Source organism: Sceloporus occidentalis, unplaced genomic scaffold (assembly GCF_023333645.1).
Source record: "Sceloporus occidentalis isolate IW3139 unplaced genomic scaffold, rSceOcc1.0.p SCAF_5, whole genome shotgun sequence".
Classification (NCBI taxonomy): Eukaryota; Metazoa; Chordata; class Lepidosauria; order Squamata; family Phrynosomatidae; genus Sceloporus; species Sceloporus occidentalis.
Genome location: NW_028316985.1, coordinates 99,583,448 through 99,599,428, shown reverse-complemented (window position 1 = coordinate 99,599,428; position 15,981 = coordinate 99,583,448). Strand labels below are relative to the sequence as shown.

At 43.5% G+C, this 15,981-nt stretch overlaps 1 protein-coding gene across 6 annotated transcripts in view; it reads right to left on the bottom strand.

The window, feature by feature from the left end:
- The window catches only part of DUSP16 (dual specificity phosphatase 16), a 52,365-nt gene that overhangs the window by 16,917 nt on the left and 19,467 nt on the right, over positions 1 to 15,981 (bottom strand). For 5 of the 6 annotated variants that reach the window (XM_089524866.1, XM_089524869.1, XM_089524867.1 and 2 more), the window contains exons 2-3: positions 8,281 to 8,896; positions 5,168 to 5,306 (exon numbers count right to left, since the gene is read on the bottom strand). In XM_089524866.1, the coding sequence (XP_089380992.1) occupies positions 5,168 to 5,306; positions 8,281 to 8,511 (370 nt within the window). In that variant the 5' untranslated portion in view covers positions 8,512 to 8,896. Of the gene's footprint in view, positions 1 to 5,167; positions 5,307 to 8,280; positions 8,897 to 11,146; positions 11,229 to 15,981 lie in introns of all 6 variants that reach the window. The other variant, XM_089524868.1, reaches the window with a different exon arrangement.

Below are 15,981 nucleotides of genomic sequence, written 5' to 3'. Positions count from 1 at the left end.
GGATGTCCAGCTTTTGGGTGTGGCCAGGAGTTCATTGGCACAACTAAAACTAGTGCGCCAGCTCCGCTCGTTCCTTGAGAAGTCGGATCTCAAGTGACACATGCCTTGGTTACATCCCATTTGAGCTACTGTAATGTGTTCTGCATGGGGCTGCCCTTGGAAACTGTTCAGAAACTACAGCAGATGCAAAATGCTGAGGGAAGGCTGTTGACTTGGGCTGGCTACAGGGGATCATGTCACTTCCCTGATGAAAAAGCTGCACTGGCTACAGGTCTGTTTCCGAGCAGAATTCAAGGCGCTGGTTTTGACCTTTAAAGCCTTGAATGGCTTGGATCCAGACTAACTGAAGGACTGTATTTCCCTATACAAGCCAGCCTGAGTGGTAAGATTGGCAGGAGAGGGCTTTCTTTCAGTCCCACCACCTTTGCAGGAATGGTTGGTGGGGACTTGGGAGAGAGCCTTCTCCGTGGCTGCTCCTAGACTGTGGAACTCCTTGCCATGGGAAGTCAGGTCAGCCCCCTCCCTGCTCTCTTTCCACCGGCAGCTGAAGACATTTTTATTCAGGCAGGCGTTTGATGGCTGAATTTTACTTGTACTTGTTTAAACTGTGTTTTAACTTATGTTTTACTATTAATAATGTTTATGAATTTTTTAACATTTATAAATTAACGCTTTTACTTCTTTCTTTTAAAATTATTTTGTCTTTCTAAATTATTGTTAACTTGCCATGTGGGAGAAAGGTGGGATATAAATCCTTGAAATACATAAATAAATAGCAAACCACCTCTGAGCACATTTTGTCATGATAGGTTTGCCTTAGGGTCACTGTGAGGCAGAAATTACTTGAGGTCACGCAACAGTAACAACTAAACAAATCCTACCTTTCCAAGAGCTATATATAGTATTGCAGATGTTATAACTTTTTATACAACTAGAACCTTACAGTCAAAATGCTTGGCTTATTCCATCCCTGCCCCCCTCCCATGCTTATGTTAACTTTAGCCTTCCCCCTACTTCTACAGTTGCTTGCTCTTGTTCTTCCAATAAAATCCTGTGGTAGGTTGGTTTAGAGTTGCCATAATTTAGAAACAACTTGAAAGCAAACAAAATCAACAAATGCATTTTATGCCTACCTACATATAATATGTAGCTAAAATCTCAGTTGTCTCTCAGCCAATCAGCTAATAAATAATAATATTTTTATTTCTATCCCGCTTTTTGCCAGGCAATCAAAGCAGCGTACAACAAGTTAGTGCCCCCCTTAAAACAAAATTAGACAGTATAAGATTAAAAACTGCATACTAAAATCCGAATAATCCAAATAATAGTCATCATGGGCAGAGTTCGATAGATGGGAAGTCTTATTCGTGGTCGAGTATTTTATTCTGGGAAGGCCTGCCGGAAGAGATCCGTCTTAATGGCTTTTTTAAAGCTCTCTAGATTGGTAATCTGACGGATCTCGTCCGGCAAACCATTCCATAAATTGGGAGCGGCTGCAGAAAATGTCCTCTGGGAGGTTGCCGTCAACCTGGTCTTTAAGGGCTGTAGTAAATTCCTCCCAGAGGACCTGAGTGTACGGGGCGGATTGTATGGAAGCAAGCGATCCCTTAGATAGGTTGGGCCCAAGCCATGGAGGGCTTTAAAGATGATAACCAATACCTTGTACTGTGCCTGGAAACTAATAGGCAGCCAGTGGAGTGACTTCAATATTGGTGTTATATGGTCACTCCTTGCTGTTCCTGTGACCAACTTGGCTGCCATATTCTGTACCAATCGGAGTTTCTGGACTAGGCACAAGGGTAGCCCCATGTAGAGCACATTGAAAAAATCAAGTCTTGAGGTTACCAGTGCATGTACTACAGTTTCGAGGTCACCCTGTTCCAGAAAAGGGCACAGCTGGTGTATCAGCCAAAGCTGATAACAGGCGCTCTTGACCATCGCATTCACCTGATTCCTCATCTGAAGCGACGGGTCAAGAAGCACCCCCAGACTGTGAACACAGTCCTTCGAGGAGAGCGTGAGCCCCCTCTAGGACTGGAGGCTGCAGCCCAATACCTGGTTTGGGGGCCCCTACCGTAAGTACCTCCGTTTTGTTTGGACAATCCTTTCCAAGAATCTTGTCCATGTCATCAGTACATCTGCCAAAATGTGATCAGGAAGGCTTTCACTAAAGCCAGTTAATAAACTGCTTTCCCCAGTGTTGGCTGTATCATACTTTCTCATCATAGGGGTGACAATTCACTAAGCAAGCAAGCAAGTAAACAAGCAAGCAAACAAGCAATCAGATTATGTAGTAATATTTGACTATTTGAGTCAACAGGGCTAAAAAGGACTTGGAACACCAGGATTAGAAACAAAGATCGAACCTTGCACATATCAGAGTCCCACAAAGCTTACAAAATTCTGGTTTCCCTTTTACCTTTTGCATGCAGACACAGGCCCTCTCTCCTACACTTAGCCAAGCAGAGTGAGTTCAGAGCCTTCATTCTTTGGACAAGCAAACAGGAGAGAAAGGGCGGGTGGATGAGAAGAGAGGATGTTATGCCTTAAGGGAATACCTCTGCAGCCGAAGGAGCAAGAGGAGGAGTAGGACAGTTTTCTGCTTAGCCCAAGCTACTTAAATGGGGTAAGGTTGCAAAAATAATGATTTGGTTTGTTTTTCAAATGAAAAGATAAGAAGAAATGAGGTGGCATATATAGTGATGAAAGAGGTAGCAAAAGTAGCCAAAGGATATATAAAAGTAGAAATTAGTTTGAATGAATCATGACAATAACATTTCAGGGAAAGTCCTTCAAAATATCTATATTCCAAGTTTATGCTCCAACCACAGAGGCAGAAGAGAAAATTGAAAGATTGTGTACTGGAGTCTAGGAGAAAATTGATCACACATAGTGATCAATTACAGTGGCCCTTGGCATCTGCTGGGGTTTGGTATCAGGGCCTCCTGTGGATACCAAAATTCATGGATGATCAAGTCCCATTAAATACAATGGCATAGTAAAATGGTATCCTTTATATAAAATGGCAAGATCATGGTTTGCTTTTTGGAATTTAGACATTTTAAAACATATTTTCAAGGGCTGGACACTTGAATCCATGGATAGAATTCTATGATTCTAAATAGAGGGCCAATTATCGAGATTGCCATTCTTCAAATTCAAACCCATGTAAAAGCAAAATAAAAATGAAAACTTTTTGCAAGTCCCCCCCCCCCCCAAAAAAAAAAAAAAAACCCTCTTGCATGTTAGCGAGAAATGTTCTGGCTATCTAGGTCTTTCTTTGCTATGTTTTCTCCTGGAGAGAATTTTATACATAGGGGAACAGAGCAGTAAAAACCAACAATTGGCACCTGCCATCTGGATTTGTAACCTGTTTTATCAAATGTATTCCAAGAAAAGCCTTCAGCCAATCTGCATTTCTTTGCATTAGGAAAGTTCAAAGCCAATAGAACTATATTGGAAACAATATAGGCCAGAAGGCAAGGGAAAAGAAACAGTGCTCTGGGAAACAATTATTTGGGAGAGCATACTCCCTCTCTCTGGCGGGTTATAAACCGCCGCTTTGAGGCAGTCTGCTGCTGCCGCCGTTTGCTCCGTGCGGGAGCCGCAGCAGCCACACCACGCGGCTCCCGCACGGACCGAAAAAGAAGCTCCAAAATGGAGCTTCTTTAAGCGGCGCCTCTGTGATGTCACGAGGCGCCAGGGGCGCATTTGCGACGTCACAGACGCTGCGACACGTTCGGACGCACAGCGTCTGATACGTAAAGATGGCGCCAGCCGTGTGGAACGGCCAGCGCCATATTGTACGGACAGAGTCCGTATTAGAGCCAGGGGCGTCTAGAAGAGATGCCCCTTTTTTAAAATGGGACGTCCTGCGGACGTCCCAAGTGGCGGTTTGTAACCCGCCTCTGTTCCTAAAATACTTTGCATTAGTATTGTAAATGCACTACAGATTGCCTTGGAAAAATTTTTTTGCACTTGTTGCATTTTATGCAGTGCACTAATCCCTGAGCTCAAATATTTTAAGTTTGTCATCAACTTACTGAGATAACATTATCCACCTTTCCAAAGAAAAGAGGGCAAGTAAGACTCTACAAAAGCACCATTCAAATGCTTCAATTAATCTCTGCCTTAAAAAAAATTCAACAAAAGGCTAGAGAAAGATTCGCAACGGAGTAAACCCATCCAAGGAGGAAATGGAACATGGCTGATATTTCTTTTCTTACTGCAACTGAATCTATAGAACACTGTGTTGGTTGGCTTGGATAAGACCTGTTCCTTTTTACTTACTAATCTTGGGTTAAAAAGATAATCAAGCTGCTGATTCTGAAAGTTATTTTCTTATGCAAGTTAGAAAACTGAGGTCAGTGAAACTAATTTTAATCAAAACTCACCAGGGTTTTAAGATCATCTAGAGAGACACTGCTCTCTCTGTTCCACTATCTTCTCAGGCTTGTTTAATGGGAACAAGGGAGAAGGGCCTTCTCAGTGGCTCTGACTGACTTTGTATGGAATTCCCTCCCCAGATAGGCCAGGTTGGCCTCATCCTTGCTGTCCTTCAGGCAGCTGTCCTTCAGGCAGCAAGTTAAAACATTGTTGAGAATCCATTTGATATAAGGCCACCCCATTTCTGCTTTTGATTTTCCATTGCCATTGAGTGTGTTGGGAGGGAGGGAGGGAGGGAGGGAGGGAGAGTGTGTGAGCAGGTAGAAGAGCCTGTGGCGCGTTACAGACCGCCTAAAAGCGACGGTCTGCCGGTGGTACCAGTTGCTGAGTCCGGGAACCGCAGCAGCCAAACCACGCGATTCCTGGGCGCAGTCAAAAAGAAGCGCCAAAATGGGGCTTCTTTTTGTGCTAGTCGCGCACTCGCGGCGTCACTTCTGCCATGCGGCGTCTGGACGCTATGCGTCCACGACGTCAACATGGTGGCCCCACGTGTGGAACGGGCGCTGCTATTTTGTGCGCACTCTGCGCGTACTAGGTTTAGGGGCGTCAGGAAATGACACCCCTTCCTAACCCTAGTGCGCGCAGAGCACGTACTTTATGCCCGTCCGGAACGGGCCTTAGATCAACAATGGTTGCATCAGAGCTTTGCTTATTTTCTTTCTTTACATATGCACTTCCTCATGGGTGGCACTCATACTCACATTATTTCTCAGCATCCTACCTGCAAGCAGGTGAACACAACTGAAATTCTTCTCCAGTTTTCCTAGCAGAACGCTCAGAAAAGAATCAGAAGAGACAGTAGTGACATTGTTTGAGCTTTGATCATATACCACCACTTCTTGCTTGCTGTCAATTTCAACCTGGAAAAAATAATAAAGAAGGAAACATCAGATGTAACCACAACCACTGTTCAGAGTAAACGCTATGGGATGGTTTCCCCAGAATCCACTGGATCTTTCTAAAGCCCGCAGAGACCAGAGAGGATGATCTGCATCCCAGAGATTTGATAGCAGTTATTTTCAAAGCGGAACATGAATCATGTTGTTGATTGTGCCAGACCTATGCTGGAGCAAATGTGTTTTCCTGTAGGATTCCTGGCCCCTGGACCAACTGCTAATCTCCACCAGCCCTGGAACTGGAATAGACCACTTGGTTTCCTTTGGTTTCAGTGGGAGGGAGACAACATTTATAAAATTCATCAGAGAAATGGCATTCCCCACCTCCCACTATTCTTCTGCCCTGCTGGGTCCACACTGGCAGCATTTTCAATTCAGATGCAATAGAGAGAAAGAGATTTAAAAATAATAATGAACTTTTCATTCTTATAAAATGACACTTTATGTTTATTAAAATCCCAGTGCACCCTGTCCAGAAAATATTTGTGAAGTCTTGGGGGGGGGGGGACGGGACACAGAAATCTGCCTGCAGATATTTTAAGCAAGAGCACATTTACATTACACAATTATAGCACTGTGATTCCACTTAACTACTATAGCTGCATCCTATGCAGTCCTAGGGTTTGAAGCTTGGAGAGGCAATCCCCTGGCTGAGAATTCAGAGTAGCCCTCTTTAAACTGTGATTCCCATAATTCCATAGGATGGAACCATAACAGTTAAACTGGAATCTATAGGCTATAATTGGGTAGTGTGAAAGGGGCCCATAACCATTTCCAAATTTCATGACAGATGTTGACACTCTATGCTACAAGGGAATACTCTGTGTAGGTCTGATTTGTCTCTGGGATTGTTACTTTTACCATGTTTATATCTTCCTTTTAATTTTATGTTACTTAGAGAGCTTCTAGATGCAATTATTACTGTACAATCATCCAGATGCAAAGAAGGAATTTTATAGAGATGGGGAGAGTCAATGATCATTACCATTTATCTGAAATCCACCCATGTTTTTCCTGTTACTTCTTCCAGCTTTGTCTTGCCACAAAACGCTCCGTTAAAGGAGGGGAAGGGGGGGGGGGGAACCCAACATAACTGCACAAAACCTGCACAAGAAAGTTCTAGGGAACTTTCTGCCTAGAAGTACCTTAGGTCTTTGATGTGTTGTCACTAATTAGATGTCATCATCTAATGAAATCATCATCTAATGTGCTATTAGATTATTTGTTTTGACCTTGTCCTTATGCTTTTGGTACTAGAAGTTATAATAATACTTCAAAGAAAATAGGAACTCACTTTTTAACTTTTCTCCAGATAATCAAACAGCACTCTGCTGCTCTTAACTGAGAGTTTGACTTTTCCTGAAACAATAGCTGACAGTGCTTCTGGTCTAGTGCAATTCTGCACATGTCTATTTAGAAGCAAAGTCCTATTTTTACTATCGAGCTTACCACTAGGTAAAAAAGTGAAGGAGTACAGCTACCAGCTTTAAAGAATTACCCACTGAAGTCTGCAGTCCACATAATTTTTGCTAATTTTTAATTTTACATGGCAATATATCTACATAGCAGACTTACAGCAGAATCCATACAGGACAAAGCCAGTCAAAATAAGCATGATATAGGAATGAACTGAAACACTAGTCTGAGTGTATAATCTGTATTAACGTATTTTATTGATAGAGACATATAAGGTTTCCAGCAATGTATGTGGAGCCTCTCTATGAAATTTCAAAGCCACCATTCACCAAACTGAAAATTCTACATATGCCTTTTGGGAGCAGAGCAGCAACATCCCAAAGATGACATTTAACAAATATTTTACTTTTGGGGAGATTCAGATACCTTTTCAATATTCTAACAATGTTTGCAGCTTTAATCATGGGGAAGGGATCTCTGAAGATAAGAACTGCAATATAAATGTCCTTTCAGAATTATTAGAATTCTTTTCTTCTGTCACTTCCTTGTATTTATAGCTTGAAGAAACAGGTAGTTCAGTAAGACACAATCACAACTGAGGCCGTTGTATGAAATGCTTCCTATTTCTTAACAATGGTTGTGAGAATGGAATTGAGCTGCAGCAAAATGCCTTCCCTATGATATGAATTTCTCTTACTAGATTTAGGCATAGTTAAAGTTTTGTGTCAGCTGCTCCAACCTTACCCCTAATTACTGACAACCAGCATTTGCTACTAATCAGGCTTAACTTGCATTATAATGTACTAAAAAATAAGTAAGCATTTTTACAGCTCATTTATCTAGTACTATAATTATTCCATTTAAAAAACATCAAATTCTCATGACATTCTTGCAAACAAGCTAGTGAAATGTGGGCTAGAGAACGTAACTGTTACATGGATTTGTAACTGGTTGTCCAACCGAACCCAAAGGGTGCTCAATAATGGCTGGCTCCTTTTCCTCCTGGAGAGAAGTGACCAGTGGGGTCCCACAGAGCTCTGTCCTGGGCCCAGTGCTGTTCAAAAGATGGATGCAAGCTACAGGAAAAGAGATTCCACCTCAATATTAGGAGGAACTTCCTGACAGTAAAGGCTGTTCAACAGTGGAACAAACTCCCCCAGAATGTAGTGGAATCTCCTTCCTTAGAGGTTTTTAAATGGAGGCTGGATGACCATCTGTCGGGGATGCTTTGATTTAGATTGGCAGGGGTTGGACTGGATGACCCTAGCGGTCTCTTCCAACTCTATGATTCCAGTTGCCCCTGCTATAGATATAACAGTTCTGTTATTAATAGCAACCACGACAAAGTTTGACGCTTACATAACTCCAACTATGGTTAAAGCTGGAAAGAGGAAATTTACAGCAGAGGTAAAGATATGTATGACCCCATGGCTAATCATAATTAATATATCTGGAGTTTTACATATATACTTTTTAGAAAGAGAAATCCCATAATCACTGAGTAATAATAGTACTACTTTACCTTGTGCTTTGCAGAGTGCTGAATGAGTTCTGTGATCAAAACTTTATCCTGCTGCAGCCTCCGCTTCATGAGCTTGGAGCAATTGATGTTGATGGCATCCAGAATGTGTGATGTATTGTATTCCACAAAGGGGCGGCTGTCAATCAGCAGCAATTTTTCCATGCCGCTTTCCAGCAAAGCCACTAGCCTCTCGCCAAAAATGAGTCGAGTACCATTCACTGCATCAGCCATGACAACAAATGAGGCCTTTCTTGCCTTCCTCTCTAATTTGCAGCAATGATGAAGATGATGATGTAATGGCTATGCACTTAAAGGCTTAACCATTCCATTGTACTGAAAGTGTATGAGGTCATACTGGTAGTGACTGGCAAGAGAAAAGTTAGACCCATTTTCTCTTGAGAGGGTCCTCCAAAGATGAATGCCTCCTCTGGCTCCCGAGTTGATGTGCTGGTTATACAGGACTTGCTCCACAAAGCAGCCCCTCACAACCAATTCATCTTGGGGTATAGAGTAGCCATTTCACAACTCAAACAAAAGATGCTTTTCGGCTGGTCCTGCCATTACATCATTCTTTACCTTTGTTTCCTCATCATCGGCTTTAGAGTGAACTAGGAGCCTGTTGAGATATGGAAAGAGGCGACAAGAGGCAGACAAAAAAAGAAAAAGAAAAAAGAAAGACAGACTATGAGAGTTTGCAAACTACAATCCCATCCCCCGTTAACTCCCCTTGTTGTCACAAAAGCATTTTCATGCGCTACGAACCATGCTTTTTCATTTATTTTCAAATGAAAGTGTACGTCATGAGAACTATTTTCCTCCCTCTATCTATTGCCCCACCAGAAGACCAAACTAGATAATCATTGGAGACCTAAACCCACAAACTCTGGCCTACAAAACAGAGACTTGGTTTGGAAGAGGAAACCAGCAGGAGGGAGGAGTGTTTAATCCTTCATCTGGACATATGTGACCCTTTTACTTCCTTCTTCAAGTTGATTTTATTCCAGTTGTGGCCAATATACATATGGGACACACACAAGCTCTAATAGGAGTAGAAAGGAAGAGAAAAAAGACTGGTGGGAAAGAATAAGGCAGAATCATCTAAGCTCTCCTTTTGCTGCTAATTAATTCACTGTGCTATTTCAGGATTCTCTATCTCATTTTACTCCATATGCAGATCCATCCTTAATTACAATGGACGATATCACACAACTGAAATTGGAAGTATAATCCAGTGTCATCCGAAACGCAATCATGCGTATTCACTTTATTGCGCGAAAGATTATCAGAACACATTCGCTCACATTCTGAATGTGCTCCGAACGCAATCATGCATCAATCCACACTTAAGTAAATTCGGTGAACTACGGAATTCACAAATCCTATTCCCAGGCTACTTCACATTCAGTGTGATGTTGTTTGGTGTGATATGCATGTCTGCTGTGGCCCTGGTATTTCCCCCAGCATTTTGTTTTGGCTTCTGGGGCTCCTAGATCTTCTCCGGCAGCTGGGAGGAAAAACAGCTGTTTTTGACAGGAAAGAGTGGCTCTCCATGAGGTGCCCTGCAAGCTCTCTCTGCCCAAAATGGTGGGCTTGTCCTGCTCCTGGCCCCTTGTGCCCCTCAGGGACTTTTTGCCTTCCTTCCTTCCTCCAGGGCCAGGGGGATTCAAAAAGAGAGAACTCCCCCCCTTTTTTTATTAGCCCCAAAGAGTTCTTCTCCTTCCTTCATTCCTCCTCTTTTGGGGGAGGATAGTGTGGGGCAGCCTTGGGAATGGAGGTCTGTTTTCCTCCCCTCAGGGGCATTGCTCTGGGCCCACAACAAACTCCAACTCCCAGAATTCCATAGCTTTCAGCCACAAAGAGTTAAAGCGGTGCCATAGTGGGTTATTTCTCCAGTGTGGATGTAGTCTTAGCCGCCAGCTCTGGTTCCTGCACAGCTTCCCCTCCCCTTTCCCCCTCCTCCTCTGACTCATGGCGAGGAGGCAGCGCCACTGCCTTCAATGGGACTCCCATTGGGCCAGGTTAGAACCAGAGAGGACCCAGGCCTCCCACAACCTCACTGCAGCAAAGCTGTCCCAAAAGGAGAGACTCCTTCTCTCCCCCCATCCCCCCCCCCCCAATAGCTGGAGACTTAAAGGCACAGACACAGTCTCTCTCTCTCACACACACACACACACACACAATCATCTGGAGACCCCCCTGCTTTTTGGGTTTTCTTGGCAGGTTTATTCACATGGAGTTTGCCGGTGCCATTTTCTGAGGAGGCTGAGAGAGTGTGACTTGCACCAGGTCACCCAGTGGGATTCCATCCCTGCCTTCTAAAGCCATAGTCCAATGCTCAAACCAAGGACAAGGTTGCTTTGCACTGATTTTGAATTGGTGAATTGCCTAAATAACATGAAATGAGGGGTAATGAATGCACAAATAAAGTGCATTGCACGAATAATGTGAAATAAGGGGTAATGAATGAACAAGTAATGTGAATTGCATAATAACGTGAAATAAAGGGTAATGAATGAACAAATAACATGAAACAAGGCGAAACCATGGGAACTGGAGGCAAGCCACGCCGGAAGTGTAAAAAGGTCACGATCCGATTCTGCCCTCACTGTGCATGTGCAGAGTTGCTAATTCAAACTCTAGACTACGAAGGGTACGTATTCATATAATAACTTCTTTTGCATTCGCATTACTTTGGCTTTGGGGTGGGCGCTGTGTTCTGTGTGTTTGACAATCATCCGCGTAATAGCATTCATTTTCGAATTGGCCCTATTTTCTTTTTTTTCAAAATTGGGAAACATTCCTCCTGTGTGATATCCTCCAACATAATGGAATTGGCTAAGGGTGCACAACTTTTGCATTTACTCACCGTCAAATTAAGGAGAGGAGAATCCAACACTTGAAAACTACTGTAGCACACAGACAGAAAAATGGCACTGCTGAGGTCTACACTGAATGCATCCAGTTGTGATGGAACATGGATTAAAACAACAAATTCTCTATTATCCCTGGCATTGTTGTATTTTCCTAATGGTGGCCCAGTGATCAGAAATGCGTTTTGCACTGGAAAACAGAACTGCCCTACTTTCCACAAGTGACAAGGGCATGCAAGAAAGTTGGTTCTGGTTAGCTAGTAAACCGCTTCACTCTGGGCACTGGACACTACTGGGGCATTACACAGCCAATAAATAAATAAATAAATAAATAAATAAATAAATAAATAAAGGAAAGGGTGGGGAGCAAAGCTAAAGAACACGCAGAATAGGTTTTTACATGTATGGAACTATCTTGTTAAATTTTACATGCAAATACCCACTCCCCTCACCATTTCAAACCTTGCAACCAAAAGAAAATACCTTGTTTCAAGGACCAGGTATGGACTGAGTGTCATCTGTTGACAATTCATGCATTAATTAAATGAAGGGGCGAAACAGACGGTCAAAATAAGCAGGACTCCAGCTGGCTTTGAGACGGGACATTTAAATAATATTTGCCTTGAAGCTTCTAGAAAGCGCACTCAAGCTGCATTACGAGGAGAAAAGCTGGAGTAAAAAGGAGCTGGATTTTTCTACTTCTTCCTCAAGAGTGCGCACCTTCGAATGTATATATATAAATGCACTGACACCAGGGTGGCTTTAAAGGGGCACTCTTTCCAAACCTTAACCCTAATTGTGCATATAAATGCCCCATCGCAGGAGCACATTTAAAAGGGACAGAGTTGCCATACCCAAGCATTGAGGGTGGCAATGCCCAAAAGAGAAACTGTGACACCTCTCATGGAGATGAGTACAACATACACAAAACAGACAGTCAAAGAAGGGGCATGGGGTGAAGGGGGGATTGTACATTGTTGGCATCTGCATGGGCACAGCTCTTCTCCGATGCTCTGTCTTGGTGAAGAGCTGCTCATGTGAATGTGTGCAGGTTCACAGGGATGGTCATGCAATGGGATGGCAGTCATCAATGGTTCGCTCGCTCCTGTGAAGGTGTGCAGGGATGGGAGGACAGTAAAAAAAGCACCCAGCACCATGGCTTGAAGCTGTGTCATGTGGTCATGTCATGTGCATTTCATCTGCCTCAGGAGCCAGCAGTGTGGTTAGTGGGGCTTCAATGCAGCTTCAAGCTGCTTTTTCTTGCTTGTCTGTTTCACACATAACACATAAATACACACTCTCTGTACATAATTACAAACAAGTTCACACAGATTTTTCAAACAAACAGATGTGACAACAGAAGAAAAGGACAGACTTCAACAGAAGAGTGATCAATAAAGAATGCTGTTATACTGATACCTGGGACCACCAAGCACATCTATGCCTTCCTCATCAGAAAAAAAATATCTCTTCTATGTTTTAATAGCATGCTGCTTCTCTGGGTGAATTCTAGAAATTTCCTCAAAGTCTGAGCTTTTGCAAGGCCACAAAATGTAGTGGGGCAAAATGCTGGGAACTAGACCACAACAACCACAGGTTCAATTCACTATTTTGCTATACTCATCCATTGAGTTACTTGGAGCATTATTATCTCTCAACTAACTTACCCAACATAATAAAAACATACCCACATAAAAACTATTTGAGAATTCTGTAAGGAGACAAATATGCAGCTGCTGTTTTGTGGCCTCAATTCATTTCCAACTCATGGTGACCCTAAGGCAAACCTATCACAGGTTTTTCTTGGCAAGATTTCTTCAGGAATTTGACTTTGCCTTCCTCTAAGGCTGAGTGAGTGTGACTTGCCCGAAGTGTCATAGTGGATTTCCATGGCTGAGTGGGGATTTGAGATCTGGTCTCCAGAGTTGTAGTCCAACACTCAAACCACTACACCATAGCATCTTACACAGTAGTAAGATGAAATCCTCCCTATCTCTTGAATTTCCCAACATTATGACAACACCGTGAAACAGAAATTAAGATTTGGATATCCCATGCAGATCTGCATAAGTGAGGCTATGCAGACAGGAGAAGCAGACATCATCTTCAGTGATGTCTGAACCAGTGAGCAAATTTAGCCCACCCCAAACGTGTCCCTGAAGACAAGCCTTTTACTTTTTTCCTCATACCATCACCTAATGGTTGCTTTTCTTTCCTAGAAAAGAGGAGTAAAGCATTGCATTTGGGGATAAATGCAATCAGGGCAAAACCTGCTCTTCACCTCAACAGTTGGTCTCTCAACCTTTCGGGGAAGAGGTATTTAGCTTTTATTAACAAGACATACAAAGAAATGTACAGATCTTGCCTATACATGTGTCATAATGAGGGATCAGGGATTACTGCAACTACCTTTCAAAAGACCTAAAATTAGCAACTTGGTCAGTACTAGTTAGTACTTGAATGGAGACTGCCAATGAATATCAGGTGCTGTATTTTAGAGGAAGGAACTGACAAAATCACCTCTGACTATTCCTGGTTTAAGAAAACCCTATGAAATGCATGGGGCCAACTTACATAGAGAATATACCTAAGATCATGAAATGATCTTCTCTCACATTTAATGCATTTCTCTCTGGCAGAGGATAAATTTTTACATTAAAAGATTGTTTAAGGCTTAATTACTGCTCTCTCCACATGCTCTGTCCACATCCGAATAGAAGCTGCTCTAATGGCTTCAATGAGCAGAAGATCGGACTCATTAATGAGGCAGCCAGACAGTCTGCATGGATATAGATAAAGGACTGGAGTTTATGCCTGCCCAGTAGAAAAGAAAAACAGGGGGGGGGGGAATACCAATGAACTTTTAAAAAATTTTTAAAGAGTGAGTTAGAAATGTTTTAATAGACATTTTAAAAAGCCAACTCAGACAAAAATACTTTTTAAAGGAAATAATGAAAAACATTTAAGTTGCAGTGATATAAAAACCTGTCCCCAACATGTTTTCTTCTTAATTATTTTGATTCTAGCTTCTTCCCCTAAATCTTTACAAATCAAAGGTGTAGGTCTTGGGCTTGCAAATCTCATTACTTCTTCTCCACTTTATGGTGCAATGAAGGAATGCCAAGAGACATTTTTAAAATAATAATCTTGGAAAACAACTGCTAACACCATGATGTTGAAGGCTTTCATGGCTGGCATCCATAGTTTTTTGTGGGTTTTTCGGGCTATGTGGCCATGTTCTAGAAGAGTTTCTTCCTGACGTTTCGCCAGCATTTGTGGCTGGCATCTTCAGAGAATGCTTGCCTGGAAAAAGTTGGGTGTATATATACTGTGTGAGCGTGGGAATGCAGGAGTGATTTGCATGTGTATTGTTCTGTGCTGATGGCTGGCCTCAGGCTGGGAGGCTAATGCAAAGAAGAATTAGTGTCTGCTAATTGGTGATCATTATCTGCTGGGAAAGCCCCTGACTCTGGGTGGTTTCCTATTTGCATTTGCTGAGTCCTCATTTTGCTATTCCTCAGGACTGGTAGCCAAATTTTGTTCACTTGAAGGGTTTCTTCTTTCCGGTTGAAATTATCCAGATGTTTGTGGATTTCAATGGCTTCCCTGTACATCCTGACATGGTAGTGATTGGCATGGTCCAGAATTTCAGTGTTTTCAAACAGTATTTTATGCCCAGGATGGTTTGTGGCATGTTCTGCTACTGCCGATTTTTCTGGATGGCCCAGTCTGCAATGTCTCTCATGTTCCTTGATTCTTGTTTGCACACTGTGTTTGGTGTCCCTATGTAGCCTTCCTTCATCATTTTCCCAATTCTGATTCTGCTAAAAATGTGTAGCTGGACAGACGACAAGGAGGAAAAGGGGGCAGAGAGTCCATAAAAAGACTATACGTAAAAAGGACTGTCTTTGTCACAGTCTTTGTTAAGTGAGGTATGCCTAGGCTTGCCATATCCCGTTTTTACCTGGGACAATCCCAGGTTTGGAGCCCTGGGATCGTCCCGGCCCGGTTTTGGCAATTTGTCCCGGGCCCAAGCCCAGGCGCTCGTGCTCCTCTGCCGCACTTCCTGCAGGCCCACAGCTCCTCCTTCTCTAGCTTTGGCCACAGGAGGAGCTGCAGGCTGCCTGCAGTGTCTCCAATTGCCCACAAGGGGCAGTGGCTGGCCAAGAGGAGGAGGAGCCCAGGTAGGCCTGGGCAGGGCTGTGGTAGCGCGCCGGGAAGTTGGGGCCGCCACCGCCATTTGCCGCGCTTTCGGTGTGACAGTGGTGGCGGAGGAAAGAGAGAGACCTGTGTAGGCCTCTCTCCTTTGGCGGGGGGAGGCTTCCCTCCCCTCTCTGGCTCTGCCAGCCACCAGGGACGAAGCCAAGGGGGAGAAGGAAGCCTTGCCAAGGTGAAGCTTCCTTCCCTTCTTCAGCCCCGCCGCTGGGGACGGAGCCGAAGAGGAGAAAGAGGCCTTGCCAAGCAGATGCTTCCTTCCCTTCTTTGGTCCCACCGCCGGGGACAGAGCCGACGAGGAGAAAGAAGCCTTGCCAAGCAGATGCTTCCTTCACTTCTTTGCCCCGCCGCTGGGGACGGAGCTGAAGAGGAGAAAGAAGCCTTGCCTTTTTTCGGCCCTGCTGCCGGGGACGGAGCCAAGGGGGAGAAAGATGCCTTTCCTCTTCTTCTCCTCCTCCTCTTCCTCCTCCTCCTCCTCTTCTTCCCCTTCATCTTCTTCCTCCTCCTCTTCTTCTCCTCTTCCTCCTCTTCTTTTTCTCCTCCTCTTCTTCCAGTCTTCCTCCTCTTCTTCTCCTCCTCCTCTTCTTCTTCCCTTCTTTCTCTTCTTCTTCCTTCT